Here is a 21,312-nt window from a genome sequence, read left to right as displayed (position 1 = left end):
GCCCCCCCATTCCCTACCATCCAAACTTCTTAAAATAGGAGTTCATCAGATTCAGCTAATGCTAAATCTGCATACTGGAACACATGCATTCAAATCTATTTTCAATGCTGCAAATCTCTTTAAATAGAACCTTATTTTTAAAGATCCCAACTGTAATTTGTTTCTACATAAAAGGTTTTATTTTTTACCCTCCATACAGCAAACACTATTAATGTTTCTGTTTCTCTGGAGACTATATGGATTAGACTAAATGGAAAGTTGCCATGACAACATCACCGTTATTTTAGGTACCAGAAATTCGTGCCAAGTTAAACAAAGGGCATGCATGGTCAGTAACAAGTTTTCCAACTGTTCTGACTGCCAATAATAAACCCCAATGTAATTTAAAAAGTTTTAGAAGAATTAAGCCTTAGGCTTAAAATAGGAATGAAAATTAATTACAGCACAATAAAGCATCTTTAGCACTCCACTGTGATGATAACTTCTGAGAAGTCAATTTGATCAGAGTCACTTTTTCAGTGTGCCCAGAAGACTGAGCCCCACACCTCACGTTCAGAAATGGACACTCAACAGGCTAAATCACTGCAGGAGAGAGAAGGGAGCATCTGTTCCCAACTTTTAAGGGCCTCCATTGAAGTTGGAAAGCTAACAGGCCAGAAGATCCTCCATATCCTTCCTCATTGCAAGTGCTCCAGAAAACCTACACACAATGACTTATAGAGCTGACATGGTATTAGTCTAAGAACAATTCACACATAAATCTTAATAAAAAAGATTTAAATGCTTAAGTGTAGCTCACAGATCCTCAAGTAGTTAGATATCCCATTTGAGAAGTCACTGAGAGACTTCTGTAAGTGGGGCTGAAAATGTTTATAAAGGCTTTTCCTGTGCATATAGTGCATATAATGCATTTTTCCATACAGTAAAAGATGTCCCTGCCCAGGGCTGGAGGATTGGACTAGATGACATTTGAAGATTCCTTCCAACCCAAACCATTCTATGAGTACATGCTTTTATGTATCTTTCAATAAAAAAATTTCTAAAATACAAGGAAAAAATACAAAATTTTCTGAAATTTTTAAAAAGACTGGGCTCCTGAGCACAGTTGTTTATGTTTTCACTAACGCAGTGGAAAAAGGTAGGTCTGATCAATTAAATTCTGAAAACCTGAAAGTTTGTTAAAATTCTTCTCAGCAAGTCCCAAACCAGGGCATTTTTAACTTAGTGCCTAAACATAAAGACAGTCAGCTTCAGGCTCATAAAACAGCAAACTGTTTAAGCTCCTCTCTGAGATAATAGTGAATTCTAAAGGTGCTCTTTAGAAGAGAAACACACTGTACCCAACCATGGTACAAAAACAAACACTTCTAAACAAAACCTAAAAGCGTTACTGACTAGCACACCGTTACTGAAAAAGAGCACCTACCTTGACTCTGATAACAGACTTACGATGATAAAAGCAGCAAAGTGCTGCAATCAGCATTTGAAAAGCATTATAATCCTTCGGCATTTTCAACTCTGCTGTTTGGGGTTCCTCAAGACTGAAGATAAACAGTCACTACTAGCAGTTTTCTGAGGTTTAAGCAAGATCTTTAGTACCAGCACTGCCTACCAGAGCTGCTGCACTCCCCTACTCACATATCAGTGCAGGACACTTTCCGCAGCTGAAGCTGATACTATCAATTCAGTGACCGCTGGCACACTCGCTTCCAGCGTGCCATAGAGAGAGTGCCAGGAGCCTCATGTGATCTGCTGCACTCACCAGTGAAATCCTAGCTCCCCTATCTTCGTATCCTCCGGCTCAGAGACGCATTTAAGCCAACAGCACAAGACAAACTTCTCTTCTCGATGAGTTACAATACCTGGCTGTCTCCCTGTGCTGGTAAAGGCTTAATCAGTTGCTCCACCTCAATTATGGAACATCTCTATCTGCATCATCAATAATATACAAATAAAAGAAAAAAAAAGAAGAGGAAAAGCAGTTGATTACTGTTTGACGACTGTAAGAATTATATCCTCTGAGCTTCGGTAACCAAGTAAAACGATAAATCTGTTTATTTTTAATTAGGAAGCTTCTGGCAAACAGTCCTTGAAAAAAATAGCATGAAAACCAACCCTGTCAGCATAGTTGGTATTAGTGGTACAACCAAGGTACCTGTAGCACTGAAAGCTGTCTGTGGAAAGCATTAGTTTGGTGATAGTCCCACGGGATTGTGCAAAGTGCTCGAGGAATAACTGAATTCATGAACGTGTCTGATTTGGCAAAGTAAAAATAAGCACTACAACAAAATAAAAAGCAGCAATTTTATTTATGCTTTTGATTCTATTCCCCTGATCAGTATAATCCATAGCTTACTGACCGGTCAGCAAACTGCTCATCAGCAAAGGCTGTCCTACAAATCTCAAGGCCCTCTCAAGAACCAAGGCAAAAACGTGGGTAACTATAATAGCTGTGGGAGACAAGACATCACCTCGACAGCAGCCCAGTTAATAGACCTGGTGAAAGGAAACTGAACAGACTGGATTGAGGGGTACAAGGAAACCTGCAGCACTTCGGAAAGAGAAACTTCGAAGAGATCAATCATTTATTACTTGGGTGTGACCAGAAGTCACAGATATTTCAGGTCTTACATTAGGAATAAATTAATTCCAAAGCACAGTTAAAATGAATAGTCACTTGCCTTTTTCATCAGCAACAAATATATTAGATAATTAGGAGGGCACATACATTAAATGCTTATTGATGGCCTCAGGTATTACTTGCAAGGCAATACTTTTCACCTAATTATTGAGTACTTCCTTCCTACACTCACTGAACAACGGGAAGTGCCCTCAGTGCCTGCACCCAGCAATGGAACTTGGTGCATAAACCAAACAGCAGCACCGAGCAGAGAAAGGACATAAAATGTGCACTGTCCTTCAAGAGAAATGGGACAGAGTGCCTATCCACAAAGGAAACCTCAGTGTTAATAACAAGGAAAAGGAAGTGGGATGTGTAAAGTTCTCTTACCTGTCTGGCCACCTCAGGTTTGCAGGTACCTGGCACCAAGTATCTAAAACCAGAATGCTCACAAAGCTGGTCAGACTAACTTGGGCATGTGTAGGAGATGCCATGCCTGTGATTCTTTTGAGAAAAGGAAAAAACAACGTAGGAATAAAAGAACAGAATATTACATGGTCTGTAAAAGGATAAACCTGGCAAGAAAAAGGATAAAAGACTGGCCAGAAAAGAAGCTGAAAATACTGACTTTGTAGATGGAGTCCTGCTGTAGAGCTGGTGAGAGGAAATGCCTATCCGAGTAGTTTATGACAAACAGTGAATGAGTAGATAAAATCATAAGACTGTGAAACTGCCCTCCTCTTCTCTTTGCTCTGTGCTGCAGTATATTTTAGTTTACTTTTAGTTCTTTTTCCACTTTGAGAAAATCCACAGGATTGCTTCAGCGGGTAGTCAGAGAAGAGAAGATTAAAAGATACCCTGTAGAACTCCAAACACAAAAGCTTCAACTGTGATTCTTGCTTCTTGTCTGGTTTTTTGATACTGTGGCAGGACATCTCATCAAGGACAGTATTTTTGAAGAATTCATCAAAAGTTGTCATAATAACACCCTAACCCAATTTTAAAAAGGGAGTGGGGGAAGAGAAGGAACAATAAAAAGGGAAAGGAAATTGAAGACTGCATCAGTCAAGGCATTTTTTCTTTATAATAGTGACAAGACAGTATCACTGCACAATACACTAACTAAGGTTTCACTTGGAATATCACAAAAAAAATTATCAAGACAAGTAACTCAAACTACAGCAGGGGACAAGAAGGGCTATTAGGATGACTGATCTGTTTTTGGTGCAGAAACAACTGACTTCACAATGCAAAATAAGGTGGGACACTTCTGCTCCGAAAAGAATTAGAAGTTCCAAAAAAGAGTTCTTCATGGGGTTAAAAAAAAAAAAGGCAAAATCTCCCTCCTTCAATGGGAATAGAACAGCTCAATATGGAAAGCAAATTTGGCCTAATAGGTATGCAACGTGAGTGTGTCTATATTTCATTTGAAAGGCTTGCTACTAAACAGTTCTGAAAAGTCTGTTACATTTCCAGATCAACATGAATAGCAGAGCATAAATTACAAATGGTAATTGCCAGCTCCTTATTTCCTGTCTGTAATGGAGCAAAGAATCAAAAATTATGCATGTTGTGAGAATGGCAGAAATAATGAACTTAAAAAATGATGCCGTACAATTTCACATAACAGCTGCAGCTTTTAATCAACAGTATAACTTATGGGAAAGAGGATATACTTTATTTAGATAGAGAATTAAATTTTTTAAAAGCTAAACTAGTGGGATTTTTCTTTTTATTAAAGGTTACCATGACTTCTGCCCACGTAGTTCAATGGATGGCAACCTTTACGTGACACTGGGATGCAGCAGTATGAAAATTAAGATTAATGGAAGGAATCTCACAGAGCACGTGAGAAAGCTCTGGGAAATTGTATGGTATTTCCTGCACTGATGGCTATCATGGAGCTGTTTTCAGCCAGCATGATTGAGGACAGCCTTCAGGCTGCTCCAAATTATGCTTCATACAGAGGTAACATTTACATTTTTAATTACTGACTCAGAGAAACAGAGGATGGTTTGGCCATACTTTCACTCTCCTGTCCCTCAGTTTTTTCCTGGTACTTGAGGTTCTTAATCTCTGCACATGAGAAATAAACCAGCTGTTTCTTGTAGCTTAAAAACATCAAATACAATCCTTTTGCTAAGTCATCCATTATGATGTATTTCTAATGCTCTCCAGCACCAAAAGATCAACCATCAGCTTTATTTCTTTGTTTTCAAAGATTACCTAGACTCTTAACATGTTGGATAATCCTTTCATCTGTTTCCAAAGATGGCTGGCTAGAGTATTTTTGATAATTTTGATAACTGAGCTTATTAAGAGAAGATTTCTAAGTTGATAGAATTCAAGGCCACATGAGTTCAAGGACACTTGAACACATATTCTGTGTTGAGTTCCTAATAGTCCATCAGGAAGAGAAATTAAGTAGTCTCTGCTAACCCCATGTGTTATTCCAAAGTCTCTAGAGTTATTTATGATGTTTTCATGGTCTGGTTTAAATTACACTTACTCAATGTTCCCTTAGCACACCTAAACTCTGTCCAGCTCCACTCATAGCACACTGCATATGCAGGAGTTCAAGGTCCTCCCCCAGAATGGTGTGAACCTTCTCAGGGGGAATCCTCTTGGGCTGCTTTAATTGTACAGGTCAAACAAGACAAAATGTAGCAATAATTTCTTTTGTGGGGATTGGTTTCTTTTTATCTCATCACCAAAAAACCCCCCAAACTCCCTTATTTGGCTTTAAAGTGGCTAAAGTAAAGGAACCAAACTCCATACAAATACAAACGTTTGAAAAGTGACAAGTAGTCTGAAGTTATCGAAACAGTCTGCAGAGCTACAACAAGTTATTTTGAGCCAAATACAATGCTCAGAGAAGTGCTTATAATTCATTGTGATTTGTGGTTTCATATAAGAGAAAGAAAAATAATTTCAGGCTAAACTGGATGAAGGAATTGGTGGCTTGACACTTTACTTTGTGCTACATCAACAAATCACTTAAGCATTCAAATCAGCCTAACAGTATGCAGTGAAATACATGTTATGCTTTAGATTTCACTCCACTAAATGAAAGTAAACAGTCCAGGCAGGAAGCCAGCTGTAAATGAAAGAAGGCATGGTGTACCGTGCAAGGGTCAACAACATCCCTCTGATTTGATGCAGCACGCAGCCAATCCAGGGCACTCGGCTCACTGTTGCTGATCTGATGATGTCAGATGGAACACAAACATGTCCCGCGGTCACACAGGGAACAGGCACAATCTAACTATGGATTTGAGTCCCTGTGGCTACAAAGTGGCACCTGTGAGGTTGTAATGAAGTACAATATGAATAAAATTTGAAAGAAAAAAACCCAAAGAAAATCATAGCACTTGAATCTTCAGCTGAAACTTTCTTTGTTTCATAGATGTTTTCTCCATAACTAGTTATTTGCTCTTTTTAATTGAAGGAGAAGTCAGGAAAAAGGGGACAACTGTTAAATAATTTGCCCACACAAACAAAATCTTCACAATGCCCACTATCATTTAGTTTTGGTAGGAAGTCCTTCAGATAAGGCCCATCACCTCTAACAAAACTCCATGGGGGATGCCTCCAAGTACAGGTAGTGCCCAACTGTTTACAGCTGAACACCTTTTAAAGTGTAGAATAAATGGAAGAAAGGAGATGACAATACTGTCAGAGAGTGTAGCTTACTTTTGTCTGTTCCTAACTCAAACATCTACAGGCTCATGAAGTCCCACCACACAGCTCATGTCCAACCATTCTTCTGTCAGTTCTTAACAGAACTGACTCACGTTCTCTTGTATAACCTCACTTCCTGCAAGCTGTTGTTGGTGCAGCTTCTAAACATAAATCAACAGACAGATCTGCAGCTGTAATTCCACTTGTTTGCATTGCACAGGTGTGGTATGGGAGAGGTCAGTGTAATTTCTTCCTCCTCTCCATCGTGGTTCCGGGAGGTTGGCTCAGAAATACACTGCAGTTGGACAGGAATAGTGAGAAAACAGAATTTGCATCTATTTAGCTTACACTGCTGCTTGAATAAACCTCTTTGAAAATCTGCCTCATATAAAAATCCAGATTGGCAGCTACAAGAAATAAATGCCCAATCTGCTTATGAGCTCCATATTAGGTCCTAATTTGCACTTTAAGACATCCAAATGCTTTTGAGATTTGCATGCTTTAGTTATAAAAGATCAGATTTTTTCAAAGTCAACTGACAGTAGGTCTGGTTTTCCTACTAGTCACCTTCCCATTATGAATCCACTAGCAGGTTTTACTCATCCTACCAAAACCAAGCATACATATTCTTGAGCTCCATCTACTGTCTGCCAACCCACGTACAAACATGAATCAATTTTATAATGTATCACCTGTATTTAATTAAATTTATTCCTTAGATTGGGAAAATAAAATTAAAAACTTTTGAAAATGATTAAATTTCCTTTTTTGTTCAGAATTAGTTCACAATTTATGGTTAATACTTTCTTCTCTTTCCTGCTGACTTAGCTGCCATTAGTTTAACTAGCTTTGCTGGTCAGCACACAAGAGCTCTCTCACACACAAAAGTAAGCCATAAACACAATTGCTAACTTCAGACTTCTGGTTTTGAAAGCCTCCCCGGTCCTATCAAAGTAAAGTGCTTTTTGTATGAGATTTACACCAATTTCAAATAGAATTCAAAGAGGAAAAAATTCTGCTACTTCACCTGGGTAAATGGTCAACTTTTAAATATCAGTTATCTACCTAAAACTCTCAAATACCCTAAAATACTTCCCTTTTATCCAAAGAATGTATATTTTGGATGTGTAGCACTCAAAAATAAGGCTTACAAGTCACTTAGGCTCTGTCTGAGCTCAGCTTTTCAGAAGTCCCTTTTTATGTTTTATTAACACAAGGATTTGAGGACATAGAGGCAAATTATCTCTGGGTATTCTAGACAGCCGTCATAACACACTCCATTATTTGTGTAGGTGTTCTTATTTTCTAGAAGTATCTGACACAAAAATATCAGACCAACCTGTTCCTTTAACAGCCCACATCAACAGATGTTATCACAGCTCCTTCTGCTGCCCCCTCCATAGGCTAAAGTCTGTCTAAACAGTGTGTATCCAAAAAGAGGCAAGATGTACAGATCACACACAGTGTTCCAGTCTTACTTTAATTATTATCTATAAACACAGCTCCGAGAGATTAGGAGCTTTACCTCCCTAGGCTTTATCAGTAAGAGGACCCAAAATGCTGCTTAATAATAATAATAACAATAATAACAATAATCATCACCATCATCTGCTTTCCATACACTATATACTCCCCCTTGTGGTTCACATGCTTATAGACATTGAAACATCAACTTCAGCACGTGTTGATAGAGTTAAATACAAATATTTTCATGCCCCAGTCAGCTCTTGCTATTAGTCCATCTTCTAAACTGTGAAAGAATGCAATATCATCAGTAACAAAGTTCCTGTGGAACAATCCTGAAAGCCTAAAATTAATAGAAAAATAAGTATTCTGAGAGACACAACTCAGCAACAGTTGCAAAAAGATGAACAGAAAAGATGGTAAACTGTAGTCAGATCTTTGATGTTACTAATGGTTAAAGACCTCATGAAAAGGAGTACAATTATGCACTCATGCATTTTCTATATATACAGACCTACTCATATATGTATATAGAAGAAAACGATAAGGTGTAAGAATTCCAGCTGATGCCATCATATAAATAAGACTTGATAGTAGTTACTGATCATCTAACAAAGATATTGAAAAAGTCAACTAAGTAGCTACTACCACCAGTATTACTACTGGTGCCAAGGAAATCAGTACAAATGATATAATTTTATAGTTTTCAACTAAAAACATGGTGCAATCTCAGTGCATGCAGTGGCTTTTGATGACTCCAGATCAACCATCATTTAAGAGTTAATGAGTACTAATAGAAGAAATAGAATACAGGCATTCACAGAGTCAGATCCATGACAGGACAAGATGTAAGATTAACCATTAACACAAACACAGAGAATGCTCCCTGCTCTATGAATTATCAGCATTCTGTATTTACCAAAGCATATTCAGCATTACAGAAGATGTTCTGTAAGATAAATACCCTAAACTCCATTTCAGCATCAGGAGAAGGGGATGCAAGAGCCACGGCTGAAAGACTTAAAAATAAAGGTCAGAATAATTAGAAAACCACTATCCACTTGCCTCAATTCATATAAGGATTATCAGTCACAAAGAAAAAAGAATCCCTCCTCACAGTATGCCAACTCTCCCCCCCAACAAACCCACAAACAAACAAAAACCCCAACCAAGGAAAAAGAAAAAAACCCACCAATCCACAAAAAACCCAACACAGATCTTAAAGCTAACAAGGTCATTCAGGAATTGGGGGCTGGGCAACAGCAAAAAGCTCCAAACAGTAACAAACTAACTTGGGATTCTGTCTATTAGGGAAACATGAACTAGGACAGGACACTGAGGGTACATTGTCTTGTAGAGCTGTAAAATCAACTTCCTGCACAGTTCACTGCAAACATCAGCTTAGATTTTATCACCACTTTGCACCCAGTAGATTACAGGACTGCTGACTCAACCATATTTTCACAGATGAGCCTGTTGGTCAAACAAAATTCAACATTAGAAAATAGTCAAACTTGGGCATAAGATTCCATCACTAATTATGGATAACTGCATTCTATCAAATAAAACAAGGGCTCTTTAACTCCAAATAAAGAGGGCAAGATTCTCACCCTGATTTTAGGGGAATTAACTACTTGAGAGCTTCTAAATTTTAATTACATATGTAACTCCTTAAGTATTTTTTTATTTTAAACTTGGTTGATGAAATATTTTAGGAACAATTATCATACATAAGAAGTCACTGCCCTTTCTAAGCAGAGAAAGGGCACAAGTTGTAAGAAACAAGCCCACTATAAAGCTGAAGAAAAAATTCTACCTGAAATTTTACTGTCACCAGAATAGGATTAAAAGTAAATGACAAGATGCTTCATCCAACTTCTTGCAATAGTCAAAACTTATCCCACTAGAAATTAAATAAAACCCCAACCAATAGAAAACCCCCCCACCTCTCCGTGCAAAATACCATGTTTTAGGAAAAACTTTTCCTCAGTAACAATTAAAAGACCATTAGACTACTTTAGTTTGGGAGGTAGAACAGATTATCTTGGGAGGCTATGGAATCTCTTTTGTTGGAGGTTTTGAACTAATCAGAACACCAATTCTAACACTCTCAGTGACACACTGACAAAAAAAAAATTCACAAGTTCCCTCGAGACCGACTTTTATAACTTAATGACAGAGAGGAGGGGAAAGAATCCCCCCCATTCTGGATCTCTTGAGGAAAAAAAAAAGCAACAAACTTCCAAAAGTGTTGTAACTACCAAAGTTACAATGAAATTATTATGAAAAATGCGATTTTAACAGCCATGACTTGACTAAAAAAATATCGAGTTACATTGTTTCTTCTCCAGCAGAGGGCAGCGTATAACCAGCAACCACCTAGCAAGAATCAGAGCGGAAGTTTCTGCTAGAAAGAAAATGACACGTATTGAACATCAGATTGGCTCTAACAGAATCTTACATTTCTGAATTACACAAGAGGCAATTGCTATGGAATGATGTGATGCTTTAGCTTCAGTTCCTGCTAAGTATAGAAATGTGAAATAAAAGTAAATATGTCTGATCGAAACATTACTGACAGCACTGATGTTCTTTGAGTTGGATGACAAATTTGTCATGACAAAGAGATGTGTAAAGTCCAAGTCAGTCACATGGGCATACTTGTTTTCTCCTCAACAAAATCCATTCCATCTGATAATTCCACCTTCTGTGATACTGTTGCTCTTGCTGCAGTTGCAAAAAGCGTGGAAAAAAAATTCCTGAACTACCATAAGGATTTAAAAAGACCCTCCTGCTGGTATGGTGCCTCAGCGCCAGGCATTCCTCCCAGCTCAGGTACTTCACGCACAGCACTGTCAGACAAAGCAGAAACCCCACAGACTTTCTGCTCACAAGTCACAACTCGCATCTCAACAGGCAAGTCTGCGCAGGAGAGCGATCCACGGCATGAACAGGAACACACTGCACTTGGCAACTGTTCCACTGAGGTGGGGATTTCTCTAATATTTCCACATCTAAAAAAGGCTCCTTGCAATGTAGTTTCATTGTCATCAGGAAGAACTGTTTCCCAAACTTGGCTACTTGTCGTGCTGACACAGATTTTTTCCTAACCTTTCCCAAATATGCATACACACACAAAAACTTCACTTTTGGTGATTCTCTTCCCATAGTATCTTCTTGGCATAGCCAAAAGAATAGTGAGAGTCAAACACCCATACATATTGGCACACACAATATTATGAATCTGTGCAATTAACTATATAAACTGTGCATCAATAAACCTCATCACCTGATCTAAGTTCTCTAAAGTTGAATTAAACCCGCAAAACATTGTCCTATCTTGCAAAGCTACAGATAACGATCAAGATGCTGGAATGTCATAAAAATTTTATTTTCACTTGCATTAACCAAAGCCATGATAAATGACAGTAATTTTATGACAGTTTGCTTTCTAACACAACCAAGGAGCTGTAAAAATAGGGAAAAAATGAACACCATGGGGCTGAGACAAACAATCCTTCAGCAGAACTTCATAAGAGAATGTTTTTCTGCAGCTGTAACTTCCTTAGGCCAGCAACAGTTTTTTCAAGTCGGAATCTAAATATAAACTTCCCTCATGACCATGCTGAAGAGACAATAAGTCACAAATTTTGTAATTTTCCACTAATGGATTAAAATACAACTCTAAAACCACAGGCCATAGTAATACTCATCAACTTGTAGCTGATATGTATTTCTGTAATTATTAAGCACTATTTCCACGGGAAATGCTCGAAAGGTTTCCATGAGAGGAAGAGAGAAATCTAATTTGGTTTTGGTTTTGTTTTTTCTTTTTGCCCTGATATAGCTTCAGTGATTACAGCACAGACTTCTATAAAAAGAACCTAAAGTATTTATAGTGAATAGGAATGGGACAGAAAGCTATCTTTAGTTCACATGAATTTGATCAAAACGACTCACAAAAAGTTCTCTGACACACTCAAATCTGCCAGCACTTGATTCTTTCTCCCCTTCTGCAGGAATCTGTTCTGTGGATGTGCAGACTCAGGGTGTGGGAAGAACCTGCAGAGACTACCAATGGATCTATTATTTGGCTCATAAAACTTGTAAAAATCTCACAGTATGTACAACGTGCTATTGTGTCCCTAAATCTCTTTCATGACTTGGGTAGCAGCCTGACTCAAAGCAGTCTGGCCTGTTTTCACTTCTACCATAAAAGGTTTTTTTGAAAGAGCCATTTAACTGTGACCATGGTTTCAGCAGCACTGTGAAGACAAAGGAAGGGTTGAAGCCATATGGACACTTCAGTACTCCGACTCCAGCAAATCAGTGCTTTTTTCCTCCCGCTTAGAACTTGCTTTTGCATAATTAGCTCTCTTTATGCATCAAATGAACTAATACATCAATAGTCAAGATGTAGTAAACTGAACTGCCATTTGTGAGCTGTAATTTAAAGAATTAGAAACCACAGTGCATCTATAGAGAATTCTCTAAAAAAACAAATAAAAATGCAAGTGCCCTATAACTAGTGCTTTTCTGTCTTGTACCTTGAACAGAATAAAATAGCAGAAAAAACAGTTTATTTTGCCTTTCCTCTGTTCAGAGTATTTCTGAATACAAGGATTTATTTGTATTACTTTGAGTCACCAGATTCCAGAAAGGAAAGGTTTGTTAAAAAGCAAATTGATACACTCAGCTTCAATGTTTACCATGAGTCTCTTTGCTTGTAGTCACTACTGCCAGAACAAATATAATAATATTTTATTCACTGTGAACCAGCACACTGAATCAAAACTAGAACCATGTCACTCTTCCTCAAGCCTGAATGAATTCTTCCCATTCTGTTTACAGCAGAGTCCAGTTTTGAAGAGATGCTGATCACTCCCCAGAAGGAGCACATTCTAAACAAGTATTATCTTTTTTATGGGACTCTCCAGTAGCATGTTTGCATCACTGCAGAAACAGTGCTAATTTGCAACTATGAAGCTTTAGGGCATGCTCTGTGCCCAGCTTTGTTTTGTAAAATTACTTTTTAAATCTAGCTAGTTTAAAACTAGCTGCTTGCCTTGAAGGAGAATAGGTATGACTGTGCAGCCTGAAAAAGTGGATCAGGTATGAGAATGGCGTCTATTCGATCACTTGTATCTTTCAAAACAGCCACCTACAATTAGTGTGTCAGGGAGCAACAGGAGCGGGACTGCTCCCTGAGGAATGGTGATCTGGGAGCACAGGGTGGGCAAAGTGCTCACCAACAAGGTGCAGTCCCACAGCACCAAGATGCAAGCGAGGTCAGCAGGGTGATGACACCAACAGGTCCTATCACATTCCAGAGAGCCTCAGGCAAGACCGGCCAGGTCTAAGGTCCATCCAGGGCTTCCCACACAGCACTTGAGAAACAGGACCTGGGGCAGGCACCTCCTAAACAACTCGGGCAGGGTTTGAAGGCCCCAGCCTGGTGAAGCCCTTGCTGGGTGGGTGTGGGTGGAGGTCCTAAGTGAGGCTGTCCAGGACACTTAAAACCCAGTGTCCTCAGGGCCTGACAGTACAGTTTGTTTGGGACTGCAACTCCTGGGTAGACTCACCAGCAGCCAAACTACCCAGCATGACCTAAATTTGTGCCATGTGTTATTTTCAGGATAATGCAATTTTTTACAATGCAAATTAATCCAAAGTCTCTCTTCTCTTCACAGTTTGAATAGCAACATGAGAATCAGTATCATGACTTTGTGTACAATCAGTTTCAGCATTAGTTCTTAGGTATGACTGATACATCATATGTGCTTCATACTCAAGTTCATGTTTTCAGTGAGTAAATTAACACTTCTTTGTTGAGAGACAATCCCAACCATATTTTCCCGTGCACCAGAAAAATAACTCTTTATTTGCACCATCTTCTGTGTAAGAACACGTTTCTGGAATCAGTTTTGTTAGTAACCCAGACTTTGACGAAGTGTTTTGGGGGGTTATATTTATTAGAAAACAATTTCTTCATATTTTTCAAAGTTGTAGTTTGAGATTTCTTGTCTAGAATTCCTATAATACTATCATTGAACTAGGGTCCAAACTCACTAAAGATACAGATACAGACAGGAAAAACTGAAAAAGGAAGAAGAGGGGATAGCAACCCTTGTATTCTCCCTCATATGTCTCTTTTCCCCAGGCTTTCCTCCTCAACATCAAAGTTTTAATAACTAAGCTTAGCACCACTGCTATTGACAGGAGTCCAAGACAAGCTTCTACTAGAAAAGTTGAAAAGACCAGAAACCACATTTATAATACAGAACTTGCTGCAACAAGACAAGACACCCATATTGATGAATTGGCACATGATACCTCTGCCTTCTACTTGGTCATATTATTAAAACTGTAACAACATACTCTGTACAGCATAATGCAAGATACATAGTAAATTAAATAGAGCAATTAACATGTCCACCACATTGTTGCCTCTGGCATCCCCTCTTCTACAGCACTCATGAGAAGGCTTTTGGCCTTCTCTGTCTCTGGTACTTTATCATACCCCAACTTGAGGCTGGGGTTGAGGCCAGGGACCTCACAACACTGAGCTAACTGTTGAGAGCAGAAATCCAGCAGCTGTTTTAAGAGTCCTCTGGCAGTCACTTTTCCATGGACCTTTGTGTTCCGCTCTTCCCCTCCTCTTCTATGAAACCCTACTTCCTACATCTATCCCAACCCCAGGCAGAAAGCACAGCAGATGACCCTGATACACTTTCAGATGAATTAATTCTCAGCACTTTCCTATGACAATCCCCTCTCAACACATTCTCCTAGTTTACTTCTTCAATCAGTCTGAACCCTAAGATTGGGCACCTTTCCATTTCCCTCAACCATGAATATCCACAGAGGAATTCCAGCAGCAAAACCCAGACTGGCTTTCTTCAGTCTCTTCTTCTCCTGATCTCTAACTTGCAGCAGAAATTCAGGTGTCTGAGAAATCCAGACTTGCATGAATAGCCACAGAAATACCCTATGTTAAGGATAACCTGTGTTTATCTGACACTTCTCAGAAAACTTCTGAAAGACTTCTAAAAAAACAATTAGAGAAGCCCACTGTTGAGAGACATGACGTATAAGCCAGATTCTTGCAAGGTTCTGAGAAACAATATTCACCTAAACATGTTGAAAGGTACTAATTTAGTAGAAATCACAGCATTGCAAGAGATTCCCAGCACAGAATCACATCCCTAATGCTTCTTCCAAAGTTTCTATATTGCCAATCCAGGATTGATTTTTGAATCAAATTTATAAATGCTCTGGAGTACTTTTTATTTACTCTAACAAAATACACACTCTGATCTTCTACAAAAGGAAAACAGAACTCACAATTTTTCCAGAATTCCAGTTACTTTTTGAACCAGAAGTGAATTTTTAACCATAATGTTAATAAGTATATTGCTAAAACCATAAACCTGAACCTGACATTTTTATGCTACTTTCAGATGTGTTCCTTTACTTCCCCAGAATTCCACAAGTAAGACATGCAGATTCTTTTAATCTGTTAACAAAAGCAAAAATTTAGGTAGCCACCACATAAGTGTAGAGAAGCCCCAATATAAAAATGGACCCTACACCCAAAGCATAATTCCCACAAGTATTTCATTGAATCACTAAGAAAACAGTCTGACATGTATCATCAGTTCCTCTGTAGCAGAAGATGGACAGCTGCACCAGTTAACCACAAATGACTGGAAATGGCAATGCTGGCAGTGCTGGGTATATACACCAAGTAAAATGTTTTAAGAGTAAGAAATTGTACCTTACCTTAACGTATTCCAAAGTAGGGTCTAGAATATTCTGATCTCTGTAACAAAATGGGGCAAGGAGAGAGGAAGACAGGACAGAAAAACAAACAAACAAAAAAAGGTGAGTCCAGATATAACTTTATACTGGAGATACATTCATATGAGCTATAGGCTACTAGGTCACATTAAAATCTTCATTAAAACTGTGTGTTAGAGCTACATGGCTTATGCTATCTATCTTTTAACAAATACATAAATCATCGATTTCTTCTAGATGAACAGGTAGTAGAGCCAATAGTAATTATTTGGGGAATAAAATTAACTATACCATTTTAAGTAAATAAAAAACAATCTTGCAATTTCAACAGATGGCTGAAACACATGCTACCTAAAATATTTGAAATAAATTTAAAAGAGAGCTCTCTCAACAACTTCTGAATTTATTTCTTTGCTTGTTTGTTTTCCCATTTAAGCTACTGCTGCTGATCGCAGTCAGAGGGCACTGCTAACAGAAAGTAGAAACTGAAACATTCACTTTCTATATATACAGAGAAAAAGTTCTGAAAGTTATCACCAATTCAGCCTCACAACTGTTTTAAAGCCACTGCCCTAATTCAAAAAGAAGAGGTCTTGTCACAGGTTTTCTCTACAGGCAGACGGCAAAGGGCACAGAAGCCTAAATGAAGAGCTTTGTGATCAATTCCAACTCTTTACCCAAAATAAAAGTTCATTTCTATTTCAAAGCACTTTGTATATTTGTTTGGGACTGAGCAGGTTAGAGTTTGCAGTACATGACTGGATGTTTGCTACAGAGCCTGGGATGACGTATTTGATGGTGCCCTTAAATACAAACATACAACAGGCACAACGAAAAACAAGCAAACTTACAGAGAGATCAGGCACTTGTAAGGCAGTCAAGACTGACACATGGAGAACATAAACCCTACATATTTAGAACCACAACCCTGTTTGGTGCAAGTTGTTATAATGATGTAACACTGGACACCTAATAATTCCCTGTGTTGTTTTGAATGTAATTGCATATAATCTGAAACAACGTTATTATTTTATACTCAGTTTTTAGTTTGGTTCCTTAACAGCTTTTAACCCAGAATACCTACACAGAGGCAAAACTGAGCCTTCCCACCTCTTAGCCCTGCCCATAATATGATGGTACTCAGCTGTTCAGGCTGTATCATGAGTTACTGTTTCACATTATCCCAATATTTAACAAGGGTCAAGTTTCATTCTCAGCTTAGTTTAAAAAAAAAAAAAAAAAAAAAAAAAAAAAAAAAAAAAAAAAAAAAAAAAAAAAAAAAAAAAAAAAAAAAAAAAAAAAAAAAAAAAAAAAAAAAAAAAAGCTGGAAAATGCAATGGAAATAGAATTTGGACCATTTGAAACTTTTCCCTATGCAATATACAAAGAAGGGGCAATTTGGTAACTGTATGAGCATAAAATATGTGCAAATATACCAGAGAAAATGGGTGAAGCACAGAAGAAAAAGAAAAGGAAGTTCTGAAACAGAAGAGACATTTTCATTCTTAACACTTTGCAAATTGACTGGAAAAAAATCCCTTTCTTAATCAGTTCAACAGAGTCATTAGGCATGGCTGAATTCTCCTCACATTCAAATGGTCGGTGGGAAGTTGTGCCAGTACCAAGTGCCTTTGAAAAACTTTGCAGTTTAGTTCTTTGCTTGCCTGTGGAATCTTTCAGGACAAAGGTCTACCAGCACTGCATGTGCAACACACTCTAAAAGAACAAACCTGCTTACTCTGTCAGCAAGCACATTTTGTTATGGGCTGCATTCACAACCTCCACTCCTGCAGACCAGCCTCGCTATAGACCCCCCTGTTCCCACCACCTGGTACAAGGCAAACGATCCCTAGGACAGATCAAGCCAAAGCAAAATGAAAGAGGTAGAAAAGTTTTAAGATCAAACAGTTTATTTACTGCTATATAAAGCAGGAAATCCAGAAGAGAGCAGGGAGAGAAGTGACCTACATTTCCTTCAGCATCCCCACAACAGAAGCGCTTTGAACATTTTTGGCTTTAGGAAATAGAGGGTTTAACAAATATCTTCACAAGTACCATAATATTTTATCTGGTAAGCTGGCCAACAACAGAATGCACGAAACCCTGCAATTCATCACAGGTACAGGTCATATAGAAAGATGTTCACTTCAGATACCTGTCTCCAAGTAGATCTACCCCTCTCTCTCCCCATCTTCCCCCGTTGTCTAAGCCTTCATCTTTGTGCTAATTTTTTGAAGTTATTTTCAAAGGATGGTAACTTTCACTGATGTGCAGCAACTAAGAGTAAAAATTACCCACTGCATTTTCCTTCATTAGATTTCCCCACAGTACTATCATACATTATATGCAGAAAACCAGGTTAAGCAGTTAGCTCAAAATAACTAGAATCCAACAAAATAAAACTAACTCCTGAATCTCAGCTCTCTGTTAGCAATGATGATGTGCTTCTTTATGCCATATGCTCCCCATGAAGGGACGTCATAAACTTCAAAAAAAAAAAAAAAAAGCACCTCTTTTCCTTTCCATTTTTCCCTCTCAAGGAATCTTAATAAAAATGGTGAACCCAAATTCTCCCTTCTTGTATTAGATTATCTGCAGAAAGAAAAAATTAATACTTCAGATAACTACCAGATCGGATGACAAATACTGTTTCTACCATCTCTCAAAATCAATTAAACTGCAGGTTTGATTCAATAATACTAAGTTCTTCATCTTTCATCAGATTTTATTACCTTTCAAATAATGCTAATGTTTATCTTCATTGTATTCTTGACTTTACAGCTGTATTCATTTGCACCTGCTTACCTACAACATTCACGTATTAGAGTCCGCACAGAAGTCAACCAGTAATGCATAAACTGTGGGTTCATGGATTGGATTTTATTTCACGTTTTGGATTCTTTATAATAAGATAAGACCTATTTCCATTCATTAAAAAAGCATATTTAATACAGAAAGATGTCTGTCACCTGGAATAGAGAAGTTGTCAGAACACCTCAAGCCAAGGGGTTGGCTAAATATGCAATAGGACACACAGTATTGGTTTCATGCTCTTTTCATCCTCATTCTGTCACAGAAAGAAATTTAAGGGATGCGAACACACTACCACATCTATTTTGGGTATTCATATTGCTGCCAGACTCTATCACCTCATTTCATGACAAAACAAAATCCCTTTCCAGCACTTTATTGCTCATAGTAACAAAAAAGAAGAAAAAAAACACCTGATTTGATACATGTAATTAAGTCATTCTCCTGAGCAGTGTAAATCCTCTCTTCACCCTCCTTCGCATGTAGAAGTCTGTGTGGAAACTCTAGCAGTATAAACACTCCTCCAGTAATAATTGACCACTAAAAGAAAGCAGTCATCACAGTCTGAACCTTCATGATTCTGAGCTTTTCCTAGCCAGAAACAGTCTCTCTAGAGACTGACATCTGACATCACCTTTTTCTCTGCTGGCTGATCTTGCAGACACACAATCCTTTAATCTCTCCTAGCAATCTTTCGAAACTATTTCAATTTCTTTTCAGTCCAGCTTCAAGACTCATATTAGAATTATGCACTTTTTTTCATGTATTAGTTTCTTGTTGATATTGCCAAGAAAATATACAAAGCTTGCAAGTCAAGAGTGGAGCTTGAGCAACCTCAAAACACGATGAAGACAAGACAACAGAAAATGTGGAGTTGCTCTTTTGCTTCTCTCTTCTCTTCCTTCTTCCCATAGCAACATTTTTTTTTTCAACAATGAAGAGTTTGGTGTCATTCAGGTTGGAACTGACTGCCTATGAGCAAGTACTGATACCTTTGATCCCTGTAAGAACCAGTGTAACTTCTCAGAAAGCAGGGATTATTGCTGGATGTAAACTCCTTCAAGATACAGCTAAAGCTGACTGAGATGAGAAAAGAGAATGGAATTCATATTTATTGGATACTATTCTTCCACTTCCCAACACTTCTAAATGACAGTCAAATGTGTAGGAAGAATTAAAAGATTAAAAAAAAAAAAAGGTCTTTTGAAGTTGTCAACATCAACAGTCACTGGTTAAAATGAAGAAAAAAACCACTATAAGCAACTGGAATCATATTTCTGGTACGACAAAGTAAATATTGCCATACTGCCAACTTGAAATCTTGCATGGATTTTGAATGAGCAACAAAACATGAAAATTTGGTAGAGAAAACTTTAACGTCCAGGTAACTAGTCACTATTTTAAATATTTTCTAAAATTGTTATGTACTGATAATCAGTGCTGGAATTGAAAAGCTAAATCCTAGAGTTCAACCCCAACATAAATTATTCAGTTCAGTGGGTGCAGGAGAATATCCAGAATCTCAGTAACTGAGACAGTCTCTTTTTCAGACTTTGAGGTTTGGCCAACAGTTCTCTACAGCACTGCTTCAATACAGAACCTTTAAGCAGGTATCTGTAATCTTTAGCTGTTGGTTTTACAAAACCCTCCACCTTTCTACTAACATTGGATATTACCTCCTCCCATCATTGTTGCTGTAAAGAATCCTGCAACACACAGACCTTCAGAGACTAAGCCATACTAAGCACCTGCTTCTTCCAGGCCTATGGCATCCCCACAGACATATCAGCTACAATTATAAATTAGCTGTGGTGATAACTTTAATGAAATTTAAGCACAGTCACAATAGTATCATCAGAGATGCCCAAATCCTCACTATCACTCAACTCCCCATATAGATATTCTTACAAGGTGAAAACTGCTGAATGGCCCTGAAGCAGCTTTGTGCTACTTCACAATTTATAAATGTACTTGTGGGAAAAACATCAGGACACATTGCCAGTATCTGATGAAAATACATTTGCTTATTTAAAGTGACCTTTGCTGGAGACGTTTTCAAAAGCATCTCCTTTCTACTACATGGAAAGAGTGATCATGGGAAGAACTATCTTCTCAGTAGTTCCGGTGCCAATGGTGCCAATGCCAAGTATGAGTAAAAATACAATAGAGGTTCAAAAGGAGTCTGAGAAACTGAGAATGTACCAAGCTGTTGCAAGGCTGCTAACACAGACATAACTGCAATAAAATGACCAGATGGGATCAAATGCCTTCTTCAATTTGTGTCTTTGAAATCTCTCCATCTGCGTAGATTTCTGAAATACACTGCTACTTAAGTATGAAGGTGCAAGTTTGAGCATGCTGGACATGGTGTGTTTAAGTATATGTAGTGCAGACTGATGTTATTTGTACTGTAAACTAGAGTAAAAGACCCAGTGATTTTATCCCCCAGCAGCTTCTGCTCCACACATGCTCCTACTACATTCCTAAGGGCATTCCACCCTTCCATCTACAGCTGCACAGCACCAAGGACATGACTCATTCAAACACCAGTGGAAACAAGTGCAAACTGCTATGACTAACGGTGTAATGACCTGGAGTTGGGACTCTTCAGTAATTAAACCTCAAGAAAAGATACAATGTACTTTTCCTTGAATTAAATGAAATCTCAGCTTACTCCTATCTGTTTAGAATGCCCCAGCCATTTACTCTAACCACTTCAGTCTGCATCCCTTCAACCTGCTCCATTTACCTACTGAAGCTGAAGAATGTACACCATTTTTACTACCTTCTTCTGAAAGAATTTCTGTTTCTGCACCACATGCAATACTGGTCTCTACAATTTGTTCAAAAGCTCAGACTAGGCACCTGCATTCTTTTTCCTCTGTTATCCTTAATATTTAGCATTACCAGAGCCAAAACTCTGTCCTTCAAAGCCC

At 38.2% G+C, this 21,312-nt stretch overlaps 1 protein-coding gene across 6 annotated transcripts in view; it reads right to left on the bottom strand.

The window, feature by feature from the left end:
• Positions 1 to 21,312, bottom strand: part of BCAR3 (BCAR3, NSP family adaptor protein) — a 90,725-nt gene that overhangs the window by 19,274 nt on the left and 50,139 nt on the right. For 5 of the 6 annotated variants that reach the window (XM_027879973.1, XM_027879974.1, XM_027879976.1 and 2 more), the window contains one exon: positions 15,548 to 15,587. In XM_027879973.1, coding sequence (XP_027735774.1) covers positions 15,548 to 15,587 — 40 coding nt within the window. Of the gene's footprint in view, positions 1 to 1,426; positions 1,617 to 15,547; positions 15,588 to 21,312 lie in introns of those variants that run through there. The other variant, XM_027879977.1, reaches the window with a different exon arrangement.

The sequence above is a fragment of the Empidonax traillii genome, unplaced genomic scaffold (assembly GCF_003031625.1).
Source record: "Empidonax traillii isolate 1590-97213 ecotype Southwest subspecies unplaced genomic scaffold, ASM303162v1 scaffold62:size2133460, whole genome shotgun sequence".
NCBI lineage: Eukaryota > Metazoa > Chordata > Aves > Passeriformes > Tyrannidae > Empidonax > Empidonax traillii.
The sequence above is the reverse complement of the archived record's forward strand: the minus strand, read 5'-3'. Positions and strand labels throughout refer to the sequence as shown.